We start from the raw sequence: 15,087 nt of genomic DNA on the forward strand, positions 1-15,087 counted from the left end.
TTGCATTAATAAAATATGAAAAATTTCAACCTTTTTATTTAAAAAAATTTTAAATGCTTTTTTTATAAAAAAAAAATATAAATCACATATACATCTATGATGCCATCATATGGTCATCTGAAGATTTTATCATCTCTTTTTCAGCACATTCCTTCCTTCTCTGAGACCACTCGACTGTATAAAATGCAATCGTTCCGATTGTTCCAAATACCACTAGAATTGCCATTTGCATTCTCAATCCGATATGCGATGAATAGACGAAACTTGAAGCGGCAGCAACAGACTGTAATGGAAAGGAATAATAACAAACGGCTGTATGTTATGTGGATGTCGACTTTTGTGAAGTTAGGATGAGATTTTTGGTAGATTTCTTTAATATATTGATTATATGGTCATACGTATACTGGTTAAGACTTGATTTAGACTAGCATTCACTTTGTAAGCTAAGGTTGATCTCAAAATTGCATTCTTATGATGAAAAGCCTCGATCTCCTTGATCCTCAGCTCTTAATTATATCAGATTTACTATAAACCACCAAGACATATCAAGTGTTCTTAATAAATGATATGGTAGGCACTCATGACGGCCTAACGTACATCAGAGCCTTATTTCACTTCAATTACTATCCCATTGTCCTTCCTCCATCCAAAGACTTCAATCAAACTTCACAAAAGCAGTTCAACCACAATACAAAATAAAAATTCTTCAACTCACTTGTACGAATTTGAAAATTGAAAATGCTTCAGTTGACTTTTTGGCAAAGGTACCGCCGAGCAATGAATATATTTGGGTGTTGTAACATGAGTCACCGAATCCAAGTAGGAATGAGCATAGTAAAGCAACAGACGCAAGTGGTGGATTCAAATAAGCTATTTGAAATTGAAAACATTTTTAATTAAAAATGAATTTTTGCAATTATGTTTAAGCCACATAACTAGCATGTGTCACACAATACTCACCAACATCCTTCGTATCACCCAAATTTGCGGCATTCGGTAAATTCAAAAAGATTAAAAAGAATGCGATAATGTGAATAATGAAACCCAAAATGACGATTGGATCACGTCCTAGTTTTGTTGATGTTCGTGCACCGAGTAATCCAAATGCAATGCCACCAAACACTTCGCCCATTCCAATGCATATGCCTGATAAGCCGACAAGTTGTTTTGCCGATTCGCCAATTTGTGTTGTAAATCCGATACTTGGCGAGTAGACTCCGCTGAAAAATGATAGCTCAAGACCTGTCGAAAGAATTTACAACAATTTTATTTTTTATTTTTGGCAAAATGGATGGAATTAACAGCATGAAAGGGACTTGTAATCTGATTAATGAAAACTTTTTAAAACTGATTCCTTTACATGTTTTCTAGCTTACAAACACGTAAATATTTAATGTATTCTGCATGAAAGGTACATCTACTTAATAATCCTTTAAATGTACAACATTCGCTTTTCACATCCTACATGTACAGGTAATCACATTGAAGCCTCTACAAGATTACTTTTTACATTTTATTTTTATTCGAAATTTTTTCAGTCCCATTTGCACTTTTTCATGCCCTTTTTCCCACTTTTTACTTTTTTTCTCAAAGGAGATTTACATTTTTTAAAATTATGAGGTTCAAATGATTTTTTAACACAACATTTTTTTTTATAATCCAATAATATATGAAGTATATTCAACTAAAAAGCTGCTAATTGGGAATTTTGAAGACCTTCAAGTTTGAAAGAGCATAAGCATTAATTTGTGAAAAGTCAAATAGGGTTGCGGATTGTTACACTTTGATAAATAATTATGAATTGTTAAGTTGTTAAGGGAATATTGAGAGATGGGAGGATTAGGGATGTTTTTGATTACTTAAGGGGGTTTTAAAATTTTATTTGATTGTGTACAGGCTTATGGGCAGTCTCAGACAATTGTATGATCAACTAAGCAGTACAAAATTGTTATTGTGGCCGCTACTTCGTTGGATTGATGATAAAACAGTATAAATACGCTAATGTATTGTCAATAACCTATCAATTGGCAAAAACTTGAAATTTTTCCTCATCAGGCACCTCAGGCTTATCACTAAGACTTGACTAAGAGCCCCAGGGCCTACATTTAGATGCGCAGGCCTAAAATTTGTGGCTATATCTCATAGTTTATCATGAGTTTTGGAAGAAACCTTGTCTAAATCATAGTAAATAGCACTCCTAACCAATAGCTATTCACACTCTTCCAATTTAAATCTACAACATTTTTGTACCATCATTTTGAGAATTATGTCACCGTCAAAAACTCATCAAAACCATTAAGACTCTATTTCATCAATTACTAAAAAATAATCTGCTTAAAATTTTTAATGGAACATCTATCATTATACACAAAAATGCGTTCAGAGTCATCAATCAACCGCAAATGTCTTCAAAATGCATTTGTTAATATTTCACTGACTACAAATAGTGCATAAAAATTTCAATGAGCTTTAATTCCACTCTACAATGTTGCAAATGCTTCAAACTATTTTCATAATGAGAATATATAGTACATAAATAAATAAACAGGCACCTCCAGTGACAGATATGTAATGTATTTTCTCTTTAAAATACCTATTAGGATAATTAACTACATTTTCATGGAGAAAATTTTCAATTTCCATAAAATCGATAACAAAAATGTTCTGGAGGGACTTTTCATCTATCTATGAACATAAAATATGTATGCATATTTGTACTTTAATGATAATTGCTTAATATGACAGATTTACGTGCAATATACTACAACATGAAAATAATAAACAACAACTGCTCACACATTTGCATGTAAATGAGATGTAAATTTCTGTGAATGAATTCTGAAATTATTTTTTTTTGTTTGATAAAGTCTTACAAATAATATTATTATTAAATTACCAGTTGACTGACTGAACGATTTTTCCTGATAAGCATTCAAAATAAAGTCTTTGTAACTGATTGAATAATTAATCAGGTTCTTAATTATATTTTATAGCAAGTTTTTATTGGAAATGTCTGTGTTGAGTTGATTTGAGAGTCGTTGATCTAAATTTGGCTGGAATTTGATTGCTTTGACTCTATAATTCCAAAAAGGGGGATTAACTAAGGTCCCGACTCCCAAATAGTAGTGTTTGAACTCCTATAGAGTCAAGTAGAAACAACTCAACAGCTGAGTCCTGCCAACTCAGCTTTGAAGTTAATTTTGATGGTTCAATGATCAAAATTGAGATCTTTATCTAAATTTTTGGTCTGGGAATAATTTTACAGCTCCCAAAATCACCAAACATCAATCCAAAAATATCAAATGCTTTTCATAAAACCCAACTCAAGTATATCATCAGAATCTGCGCTATCTCCCTTTAAAACCCAACTACATATTCAACGAAAAACATTTATCGCAGTAGCATCTCATTAATGTTGAGTAGGAACACGTTTTGCACCCATAACAGCCTTAATTAAATAATTAAAATACAAGTGCACTCGTAACTAGCCTTGACCTCATAAAAAATGAAAAAAATGTTCACAATTGACCATACATAAAACAAAAATAAAAAAAATGAAATGAATATAGTACAAGTGGATGGAAAGGTCAACTCGAAAGTCAGAATATTATCGTTCAAAGTGTCGATTGGCATATTGTAAATAAATGACATACTAGCTATGTAGATGTGTATACAAATTATACATAATCCGTTTATGGAAATTACTTTCTCGCATTTATAATTAAATTATGCATTCGCGAATGTAGCTAGAAGTAGTCATGTAACCTGTCAGTATTATGACATCGGTTCTATGTCAATATTATCCAGCCTTATCGGTCAAATATGTATCAAAACTTACCCGTATAAAAGAATGTTAAACATAACAGAAGCATTTCCTTTGTGAAAAATAAATTTATTGAATTTTTGAAGGCAACAACAACAGTGCTTGACGTTGTTTCTAATTCATCATCTGTTTCAATATCGCTGGCATGTCGTACGCTTGTATCATGTGCGGGACGTAATGCTGTTAAGAAAATGAAACCTAAAACACCGACACCTATCAATACGGAAAATACGAGTGTCCGTGTCGCTTCATCGATGTGAGTTTTTCCTTGAAATTGGAAGTATACGAATAAATTTCCGAAGAACATGCTGCAAAATAGAGAGGAATTTATGGAATTAAATTATATTAGATTTTTGGATATTGAATGATCAGATTGGAGCTATGGAATGCATCTTTGGTGTCTTCGGTTCAATTTTGACCAAATATGCAAGTTCATGCCAACTTCTCACAAGTACTCACACCCGCAAAAACTCAAATCAATTCACTTAATACCACGAATCAATTAAGATCGCATGACTCACCTCATTTGAAGCATTGCCCAAAAAATACCAGAATTTCTCGATATTGTTGTCTCATCACTACAACGTGATAAGAATGCACCTTGTGCTGTCCAAATGATTGCAGCGCCCACACCAAGAACAGCGCTAACCGTATAGAGTAACCATGTTTGAGGCCATAGAAATGATACCATGAATCCACTGTAAATAACACAAGATACAATAATTGCATTTATCATGCGAGAAATATCTATTAATACGGCTAGGAATAAACTAATTGATTTACCAATAAGCCACTGCGCCAATCAACATGGCACACCTCGGTCCGGTAAGTGAAATGACTGGTGGTGCTATCCAATTGCATATTGCAAATACACCATAAATAATTGCAAGACTGATGTATCCATCGCCAGTGAAATTTGGGTCATCGGCAGTTATACTATCGAGAACGGTTTTCTAGAATTAAAAAAAAATTCTTTTTATTACACGTGAGTTGCGGATGTATCGGCAATCGAAGCAATTAAACATTTAAAGGATGACATTTTTTTATTTGAAAGAATATAAAATATACATTCGTACAGATACACGCTAGGTGTTCAGTGAGTTTGAGAGAAGATGCTGGATACGTATATTGAGGAATAGAAGCTGTTGACCTGAAAAGGACAAATCGGGTGATCGATGAAAAATAAGGATCCAGGCTTGTATGACTTGGTCTTTGATTCGACTTAAATTCGGTATCATGTCAGAGTCACGCCTGCCTGGTACCAGAATCTCCGATTTGTGCTATTCGGACGAGTTGGCAGTTGGATTCAATTACGATGGAAATTTAGGAGGTATTCACAAATGTTCAATTCAACATCAAACGTTATTTTTGAACGAAACCTCATCATACTCATGTCTGTAAAATTGTCCAAAAGATTCACATCCATCCACTCTGTTCCATCGAAATAACCCCAAATTCCCAAACAGACACTCAGACACATCCACAACATTCTTCACATTCATCCCATAAAATTGTCGGATCCGTGAAAAACGCATACAAAAACGCTGACTGAAGCTGGAAAAATATAAAATGGACATGTAAGGGACGTCATCATCATAAAATGCGAGACACTCGGGAGCTATAAATTGCGTTTTATTATTAAAAAAAAAAGTACATGACTGAATGAATGGATAAAATGTTTTATATGCCCGAAATATAATTCCGTGATGTATTGAAAATTATCGGATTAACTCACTCGCATTTACATGACATGAACGATGTGGAAGTGACAACTGTCATTTTCCCAAGCAATTGCAATAAAAATTTTTTTAATTCTATGGAAATAAAAAAATGAGAGTGGAAAAAAATTGAGGACGAAAAAAAAATTCAAATTTGAAATTTTAATGGACGGTAATAAATTTTTATGAAAAAAGTTGAATTAAATTTTTTTGTGTGTTGTTACTGTACTCCATCCAGCATCCTTGACGTCTAAGGGTGGAATATTTCCCATCATCAGACTTTTTTTGTGCCTATCGATTTTTCCTCTCATTGTTTGTTTAAATTTTTTATACTTTTTGTTTGCCAATTTTTGAAATTTCCATCAACATAATCATAATTATCGTCATCATAATGATGATCATGAGTTTGATGAGGAATCATGGTTTGGGTTTGAATTGAGTGGATGAAGCGCATCGTAACGCATTTTGTCATGAAATTTGGAATTGAATTGGTCAGTCAGTGTCTATCTATGATTACTCTTTTAAACAGAGTCGTCCAAACTGTGTGTCGCTGCACACTGGTGTATCGTAAAGCAAGCTTAAATGTGTAACAAGACAATACTCGAAAATCCTAAAAAAACAGCTCAATTTAATGCCATAAACTTTAAATCTTAAGTTTTATTCTTAGTATTTAAGACTGCCACGGTTCAAAATTTTTTGGACAAAACTGCTTTCAGGGATATCCTGAGATCATTTAAGAGATAACATAGAAGTACAGAAAAGCAGTTAAAGAAACAGGCCAAGATAGAAATATTGTTCAAATTTCATTAAAATTTGATAACATAGTACGAATTAAATGTCCAAGTTAGCATCCTTTGGGTACAGCCAATTGGTCTAGACAGTTAAATCCCTAATGCATCTTCGAAATTAGCTGACATTGTCTCTTAATTCAAGTGGGCGGCCAAATAAAGCTTACGGAAAGAAGGTGAAAATATTGCATTTGTTATTGAAGCTTCGCAAGCAGTAGACTGTAATAAAACAGACTTCAGGCGACATCTTAGGAAGGTTATGGATCACAATTAAATTGAACAGCAAGCTAAGTAAGGAAATAAGTCTCTTAATTTGAAGCTCTGAGCTGATTTCATCAAATTACATCAATAAGCTCCATACTGACATTCCCCAAGCATCCACAGCAATTCTTCCCAAATAACTGCTAACAACAATTTTTAAACCCTAACAAAACAAAAGCATTTTACCCCTACCGATTGTATCATTCAGATTAATATGACTAATTCTGTCAATGTCAATACCATCACGCACAATTAACTTAATACTCACTCGCAGACTATAATACATGGCTTATAATATATATATTTTTATGCCAAAAACAAGGAAGAGAGAAAAAATTTCAGCATAAAAGCTTAATTAAAATTTTATTTACAAAACAACAGACCTTTCATACTAATCATCCGTACACATGATAGATAACGAGTAAAAGTAAGAATTATTGTTTGAAAAAAGGATGGAGGAGTTGGAGATGCTCATGCATTGAATATATTCATCATACATATACCATAATTCCCTCATTAGTATTCCATTGTGATAATATAATTCACACTAACACACACCCACACACAGGCACACAGAGATTTATCTATACAAAGATCGATGAACTTAATTGTTCTAAACATGTGCTGTACTCCATTACATGATGGTATTTTTTTATTGAAAAAATGGGGGGCTTATTGATGGCGATAATTAAATTGGGTTATCATCAATTAGCAGCTCATTTTGATTCTATTGGCTTTTTGTATATTCAATCTCTTATTTTAATTATTACTAAATGCATTGACATGATATTTTAAATTGGTATTGTTGAGTGGATTTGTGCTTTGAGTTTGGTAAATTGATCAAAAGTGATGATTTTTTGTGTTTTGAATTAGAATTGTTGATGTATTTTGTTGAGGGTCTATTGATAAATATATTTTTTATTGAAATTCAACCAGTTGACCTCAAATTGTCTCAAAAAAGGTGTCCAGCCCTCTTTAAACCAGTGCTTCTCAAAGTGAGCTCATCGACACAATAGTAAGTTGCCAGAATTTTCTTGTCTGTCGCGAAAAAATGGCAATTTAAGTGTGTCCTGCTTGAAAAGTTTGAGACATTACTGTCATCACCCCAAGATGGAGACCCCCTTAGTCTTTCAAAGTTCTGAGAGCTTTGGTTTGAGACAAGTTTGAGATACATTGTCCTAGATTCTCCTTATGGATTTTCCATGTATTAATATTCATAAAATTTATCATAATATTGTCTTGCATAGTGCAGACCCTATTAAAATCAATTTTAAATCCTTTACCCCCAAATCTGCTCCCCAATCCTATTCCATAATCAATTCACAGACTTTACCCCTCAAATCTGTTCCTCAATCCAATTCCATAATCAATTCACAGATTCCTTTTGCATTAAATCTAATAATAAAGCCATTGAAAGCATAATAAATGAGGAAATTACTACAGCGCATTACAGCCAACACAAAAAAATACTGCAAACGACAACATTTTACAGGTGCAAAACACATTAATGACATGTCATACCACAAATGTTCAAACAAGAAAACCGACATCGATAACTGTACATAACTATATCGTGTACAGTAAAGGACAGAAGCTCTCTTTTTTGCCACTCAACCATCTTAACAAGATTAAAGTGTAAAGACATGATGAGTAATTAATTATGTAAGTAGCACCTGTCAACTTTAAAGTTTCACAATCTAATTTTTCCTTTTAAAGTTTACTTCCGCTTTTCTTCGCTTTTGCTTCTGCTATCGTCTTATTGTGGCTTTTTGGAGTGTAAAAAAAGAGAGAGACGAGAAGAATGTCTCATAAATTTCCTTCACACGTTTTGCAAATTGAAGCAAATTATTTCCATGTAGATGAAGATAGTGGCACAAGAGTGAGAGTAAAATGCATGGAAAATGTAATAGAATGAAACATAATGAATGGAATGATAAGACTTAAAGGTGATGGAAAAATGTAGATGTAGAATGTGGATGTAAAAGGTTCTGGTTGGGTGGGATGTGAAAGTTAAAATTTGAACGTGTAGAGAGGCCACGAGGGCGCTTGATGATGGTAATTATGTGAGTCTGACATGAAATAATTGATACAGAATATAAATTCAAAACACGTACAACGGATACTTCTTATTCTATTTTCGCTTTATGTACAATCTTTCGAGCTGATTCTTGGGGATGATGGGGTGATGTAGATGATGCGGTTTGTGCTGGTATCTTTTGGAGATTTTGTATTGTTTGTAGAGTTTTAAGGATTATTTGTCAATGATACAAATTAAAATGCATTTAAGGATGTCATGTTATTCACTAATGCTTGATAAAAGCTATGCTTAAGAACCAAATGATCCGTAAAATTGGGAAACGTTTGTCTACTAGAAGAATACTAGAACGTAAGGCTAAGAATCGCGTTTTTGGACCCTCCTCCTCTACTGCAATGTTCCCAAATTCCTGAGCTCTTTGTCACTTTCCCATCAGTTCCAAGGCAGAGGTTCAAAATAAAGCTTAAAAATGGGAAAAATTCTAAAACCTCCTTTAAAATCAGTAAGAAGTTTACATTCTAGGCTATTGTTTAACATGTCTTGATCTAGATGATGTCTAGACGAAGGCAAAATCTAGCATGAGACAGCTAGACACCAATCAGACAACTATAGATCAATCCTTACATGAGTAAGGAATTAAGTCTTTTTGAATAGACCACAATCTTCCTTAATTTTACTCAAACCTTCCCAAAATATCCAATATCAGAGCTTATCCTCAGCATCCCCTAAAATGCGCCCCAAATCTCCATGTCCAATCTTCAACAAACAAATAATTTCTATTCCATACGCTCTCAAAAACAAAAAATAAAACTTTTCCTAAACTTTTTTCGTTTTCATTTCAGTTGCCATGAATCCATCAGCCATTTAAGCACAACATTGTATAACATTTCCCTCCATCATTGTTTTTTATATTTTATTCTCCAAATACACAAAACAAAGCAATTTTGTTCCTTAGCATTATATGAGGCAAAAGACTGACGATGATGAGGGTATGCGTGTGTCATTTCAGAATTAGAATAGAAATTAATGAATGAAAGGGAACGGAAAACATTTTTTTTCAAAATCATCACCTCAACAAGATGAAGACAGAAGGAGGATGCTCCTGATTATGCTGGTTGTCAACTACAAAAATTGTATAACTTTTTGATGGATTGCTGGATATTTTCTGGTATGGAAAATTGAAGGTTTAATTAAATAAAATAAAAAAATCTCGAGAGAGATTTGCAAAAATTTTCTGAATGGATTAAAAAAATTTCTTAATTGAATTTAAAAAATATGAAAATGGAAAAAAAATGTTAATGAGATTAATTTTAAAGCTTGATATTTAAAACAACGATTATATTGTTTTAATTATTGGAATGAGGCAGTGCTTTATGATAGGATTTAAAGGATTTTTGGATTAACTGTTTAAATAAATATCAGAAAAATAAATTTAAGCACGTATCGCTTTTGTAGATGATAACAATAAGAAACGTTTAAAGATGATATCTCCTTCCTTCCTTCCTCTTTTTCTGTGAACGCACTTTATATAGAAAATTTGAATTTTTCTTCACATTTCTCATGAATAATTCGAGAAGGATTTTCTTAGAATTTTGGGAATTAATTAAATACATTTTATAGGCATGAAACCTTCGCAACTGTTGATTTCAATTTGAAATTTCCAATGAAATTGACTGTAATTGACTCTATAATTGACTCTGTTGTGTGAAAAATTGATTCAAAATAAATTCACAAATTTTTATTGAAAATTTAAAATTAAATTAAATATTCAACAATTACGCAACAAAAATCGAATTTTGATTGATCAAAACTCGAGGAAAAATCTTCAGCAATTTGAAAGCTTTTTCAAATTTATTGCCATAATAACAATAAGAAAAAGTTTCGAAACTTCAACATTTAAATCCTCACACCTCCTCAATCTCATGTAATTTATAGCTCATCATCATCAACACAAAAAATCTTAAAAAGCTATCAAATTTGCTTATCCGATTGTGAAATTTTGCAATAACACATAAAACAAAATTTTAATCCTCACTTTTCTAGAAATTTATTGCGAAATTATCAAGATTAAATGTGCAGCTCAATAAAAATAAATGAAAGTTCAACAAAATGATAATTCTTATCTTCATGGCTGTTTCTGAATGTCATGTAAACTATATTTATTGTAACATTGATCTATTGGAACTTAATAAACAACAAAGGAAATTAACAATATTTTGATTAAATGTGGGCTTGGCTGTTTTGAATTTATGTGACATTAAATCCTAGAAAATAAATTTTAATTCAATGTTTTTTGCATTCATAAAATTTTAAAAACATAAAACCGATTTTAAAGCTTTTTTAAAATACCCAAAAATAATAAAGTGTGAATTTCCAATAGGAAAAAAGTTAAAGCGTGACATAAAAGTCAAAAAACATGACAAAATGTACTCAAAAGCACGTAATTTATAGCTGACATTCATATTTGATGTGTGACTATTAATTTACATAATTTTGCTTCATTTTTCTGATGTAAAAACATATTTTTTTATCTCTCTCTTGGGGTGTCCAACTGGACATAATTTTTAAATTGCAATTTTCCACAAATTGAGATTTTTTTGAGCATTTCCTCGAAAAAAAGATTTATTAAAAAATTGAAAGTTCATTAATTTCGTTACATGTTTTTAGCGCATTTTTGTTTTTAAATGCGAGTTTCAGCTTTAAGTGATTGAAGCTGAGTTGGACTCCAAAATCCGAAAAAAGTGATGCACAGAGTCTTTTGAAGTCGGATTCCAAATCGACTGGAGTCCTGCCAGCTCTGAATTGAAGGATTTGAAGAATAGAGACAGCTTGAGACGTTTCTAGTGTCTGGCAATTAACTGACTAGTTAATAACTAAACATATGGTCGACTTATATCATTTTCATTGGAAAGTTCATTGTCATGTTGTACACGCGGGACTATATCCAAGGAATTTAAGAAATATTTTAAAAATTTCGTTTATTCTTTAAGCAGCAATGGATACTCTATGTCAAAATTGTACAATAATGGATACAAAACACGGCAACACACGACATTCGAGTATCAATAATAAAATTGAGTACAACAATCTCATCTTCAAAGTCCCTCTATATCAATTCCCTCCATTCAACCATACTGTAATACATCTGATACTATTTTCGTGCCAAATTTGACATTAAAAGAATTATTTGAATATTTATTTTTGCATAAATCACGATGCATTTATCCCAGCAAATTCATCTCCAAAATATTGCAGTTCTTTTATTAAAAAAATTTGTTTGACGCTCACCAAAATTACATTTCATATTTTTTTTTAATTTAATATTATTACCGGCAATTTCATTAACAAGAACGGAGTGAAAAAAATGCATTTTTCATTCAGAGAACGAGCCTCTTTTTTATATGCAGTCGTTGTTGTTGCCGTCTGTGCACATTGCATCTGAACTGCACACAAAAAGAATTTCAGTGAAGAAATAAAAATTCACTTTCCATTTTTTGCATTTACAATTTTAATTACCTCAAGGTTATCGTAACGCAATCAGCCGTATAAATTGAAAAAGAATGGCTCAATTTTAAAAATTGGATCACTTGGAAAAAATTGTATTTAGACTGTGATTTTGCTGAAATTGTTATGCTCAGACGAATGTGAGTTGAATGTAGAATTTTTGAATAATTTTAAGAATTTGAAGATGATATTCAAATAGGAGATTTAAATATGGTGATGATCAGGGTGTTAGACAAAGTTATTAGGTCTTAGATGATGTAATGATCACGTTATTTATATTCACGTTGCATTTAGGTCTCGGTTGCATATTGCAATCCAAAATCTTAATCTTCATGCAGTATTGACCTAAAAACAGGCAATTAAAGCACTAAACCTCAACAATATCACATCATATTACTCATAACAGCTTCAAATCACTAAACCTTAACACAAAAATGTCTATATCATATCAATTTGATAACACGTTATTATGTGCACCTGAAATATGCACCAAACACTTAAAAAAATGTAAGAAACTAGAGCAATAATTCAATTAAGTTCATCATATCGTAAATAAATAAAAGCTTGTTTAGAAATGAAACCAATTTTGTAAATTCTGGTGCAATAATCGAACTAAATTATGTAATTTTTATTGCAATTCTCATTGCTTTGGGGTTTTCCTGAGAGTTTGCTTAACATGACCTAGTCTAATATGGACGAGGATAAGTTTGAGTTGAAAATCTTGTTGACATTTAGTAGTTTTTCAATTTAAAAGTATTTAAGAATGAGTAAATTTTAGCTTTTTATGGATTTAATGAGTTTTTAAAGCCATTTCAATTAAGAATAATATTTAAAATTAATCTCAATAGCACAAGTCGTTTATTTGATTCAAAATCCGGCACCAGGCTCTCATAATAATGAGAAATGCTGGCCCGGCAGCTAAAGCATTGATATTCTGAATAAACCGCTTAGAATTCCAGAACACCCGGCATAAAATGAGTCTCACTATACAAAAACATCTCAAAAATCCTTCAAATCTTACAAAGTAGCTTCAGTCAGCAAAAATCACGCACAATTAATTGTAAAAATTCATAAAATTCACTAAATGTCTTTTTAAAAAATTGTCTGCGGTCTGCATTACCTTTTAAATGATATTTTTTTATTTACATTTTGCCCTTGAAATTTCTTCTTCAATGTACAAGATTTCACTTTCCCGTAAAATTTCATGGTCAACACACTCAATTGTAATAAAAGTATTTCATTGTCATACTAATCTTTTGATTGTGCTGAATATGTAAAAGACGACTTAATCTTCTTTATAGCGGTTTTACAGCTTATTTTAAGAAAGAAAAGATTGTGTGAAGCACCAAAAAGTCTGCAAATCTCTCGAAACAATCCATATACATGTTAATTTTGTCAAATATTGGACTATGGTGTTTATTTTTATCACAAACTTAAAATTTCACTTCTTAACCTGAATTTATTTGGTTGAAATTTGCATTCTTGGGATGGGTGACATGATTTTGGGTATTTTTGAGGTGCCGAGCTTGTTGAATTTTAATTTTAGAATACTAAGAATTTTCTCCACTCAATTAATCAGCAGATATGACATTTGAAAACAATATTTTGTATTTGATCTCTTTGAGTCAACTTGAACCTTTAGTTTATATCCAATAAACCAGAATTCTTGATGTTATGGCATTCATCGTGAAATATTTCTTCTCATTTGCATTTTTAGTCACTTTTTTCAATCAAAACATTCCTTCTACATCGCAAAACACGCTCACCAAGTTCTCTCAGTCAACAAAGCCGCTCTCATTAATTTACATCCACAACAACTCAATTCTGTTTTTGTCTCATTATTCACTCACACTCTACTCACCTCTATATTTCCCATCGTTTGGAATGCGGTAAATAAAAACCTAAAGAAAACAAAAAAAAAGTCGAACGGTCAACAACACTTGTCAAGAATTAGAAACTTTTTCGGCAGTACTTACATGAAGCCGAAGCCCAGAATCAAAATATTGATAAATCGTGCATCCATCTTTGAGCTGTTTTGTTGTCAGTCTTTAACAGTTAAAATATGTAATTCTCTCTTTTTACTTTCTGCAGTCTCAAGTCGTGGTTGTTTTATTGCTTCTCTTTTTGTAGGCTCGTCAATATCAAATGAATATTATTGCGCGAAAAAAAAAATAATACTTTCTTTGTCAATTTAATGTCTCTTATATAACCTTCAAATATTCAATAATAAAGAGAAGGAAATGTTTGTAAATGTTGGCAAGTTGCTGGTTCTATAACACTGTATTTGTGCGGACTTAAACTCGTTTATTCTAAAAGATAATTTTTGCTGTAATTAATGAGTTTTTAATATGGAATTACTAATTTTTTGTTGACGAGACACAAGTTTAAATATGATTTTATTGCTGGCTTTAAAAGCCAATTTCAAATTTAAAGATGTGTGCAAAAATTATTTGAATCAACCACGCAATTAAACAGACATTCATTCAATCAGCAAAAAATTATGTAAATTATGAAGCGAGAAAGTCATTTCGTGTGTGCTTTTTTTGAATGGTTTTAATTTATTTTGGAGTTGATTTTGTGGATTTGAAGTTGATTTTGTGGATTTGGATTGATTTACGGAATTGAGATGATTTGAAGTCATTGGATTTTGTGCTTTCTGTGAATTAGACTGAATCGAAGCTATGAATCGATCTTAAATGACTAAACTCTTGTCGATGAACTTCAAAAAGCTAGAATCAGCTCTATATTTGAATGTTACAAATGAATTTAACTTGTGCAAGTCATTAATTTTGACCAATAAATTCCAATTCAACTTAAAAGTTTGTCATAAATCGTTTTAAATGTAACAAACACAATTCATGATCAGGAAATTATAAAACAGCCTCAATTGTTGCCACCAGGCAAATATTATGAAGCTGAAAAGTCACCTCCACGTATCTATTGCATTTTACTATTAAC

At 31.8% G+C, this 15,087-nt stretch overlaps 1 protein-coding gene across 3 annotated transcripts in view; it reads right to left on the reverse strand.

Annotated features, from left to right (window-relative positions):
* LOC139094886 (UNC93-like protein MFSD11) overlaps positions 1 to 15,087 on the reverse strand; it is a 23,454-nt gene continuing 8,367 nt past the window's right edge. For 2 of the 3 annotated variants that reach the window (XM_070646107.1, XM_070646104.1), the window contains exons 2-9: positions 14,106 to 14,438; positions 13,991 to 14,030; positions 4,607 to 4,776; positions 4,345 to 4,521; positions 3,839 to 4,131; positions 961 to 1,242; positions 716 to 870; positions 1 to 283 (exon numbers count right to left, since the gene is read on the reverse strand). In XM_070646107.1, coding sequence (XP_070502208.1) covers positions 95 to 283; positions 716 to 870; positions 961 to 1,242; positions 3,839 to 4,131; positions 4,345 to 4,521; positions 4,607 to 4,776; positions 13,991 to 14,030; positions 14,106 to 14,152 — 1,353 coding nt within the window. In that variant the 5' untranslated portion in view covers positions 14,153 to 14,438 and the 3' untranslated portion in view covers positions 1 to 94. Of the gene's footprint in view, positions 284 to 715; positions 871 to 960; positions 1,243 to 3,838; positions 4,132 to 4,344; positions 4,522 to 4,606; positions 4,777 to 13,990; positions 14,031 to 14,105; positions 14,456 to 15,087 lie in introns of all 3 variants that reach the window. The other variant, XM_070646106.1, reaches the window with a different exon arrangement.

This window comes from Chironomus tepperi, unplaced genomic scaffold, assembly GCF_022539635.2.
Source record: "Chironomus tepperi strain 1889 unplaced genomic scaffold, CSIRO-AGI_Ctep_v1 contig_359, whole genome shotgun sequence".
In the NCBI taxonomy this organism is placed as follows: domain Eukaryota; kingdom Metazoa; phylum Arthropoda; class Insecta; order Diptera; family Chironomidae; genus Chironomus; species Chironomus tepperi.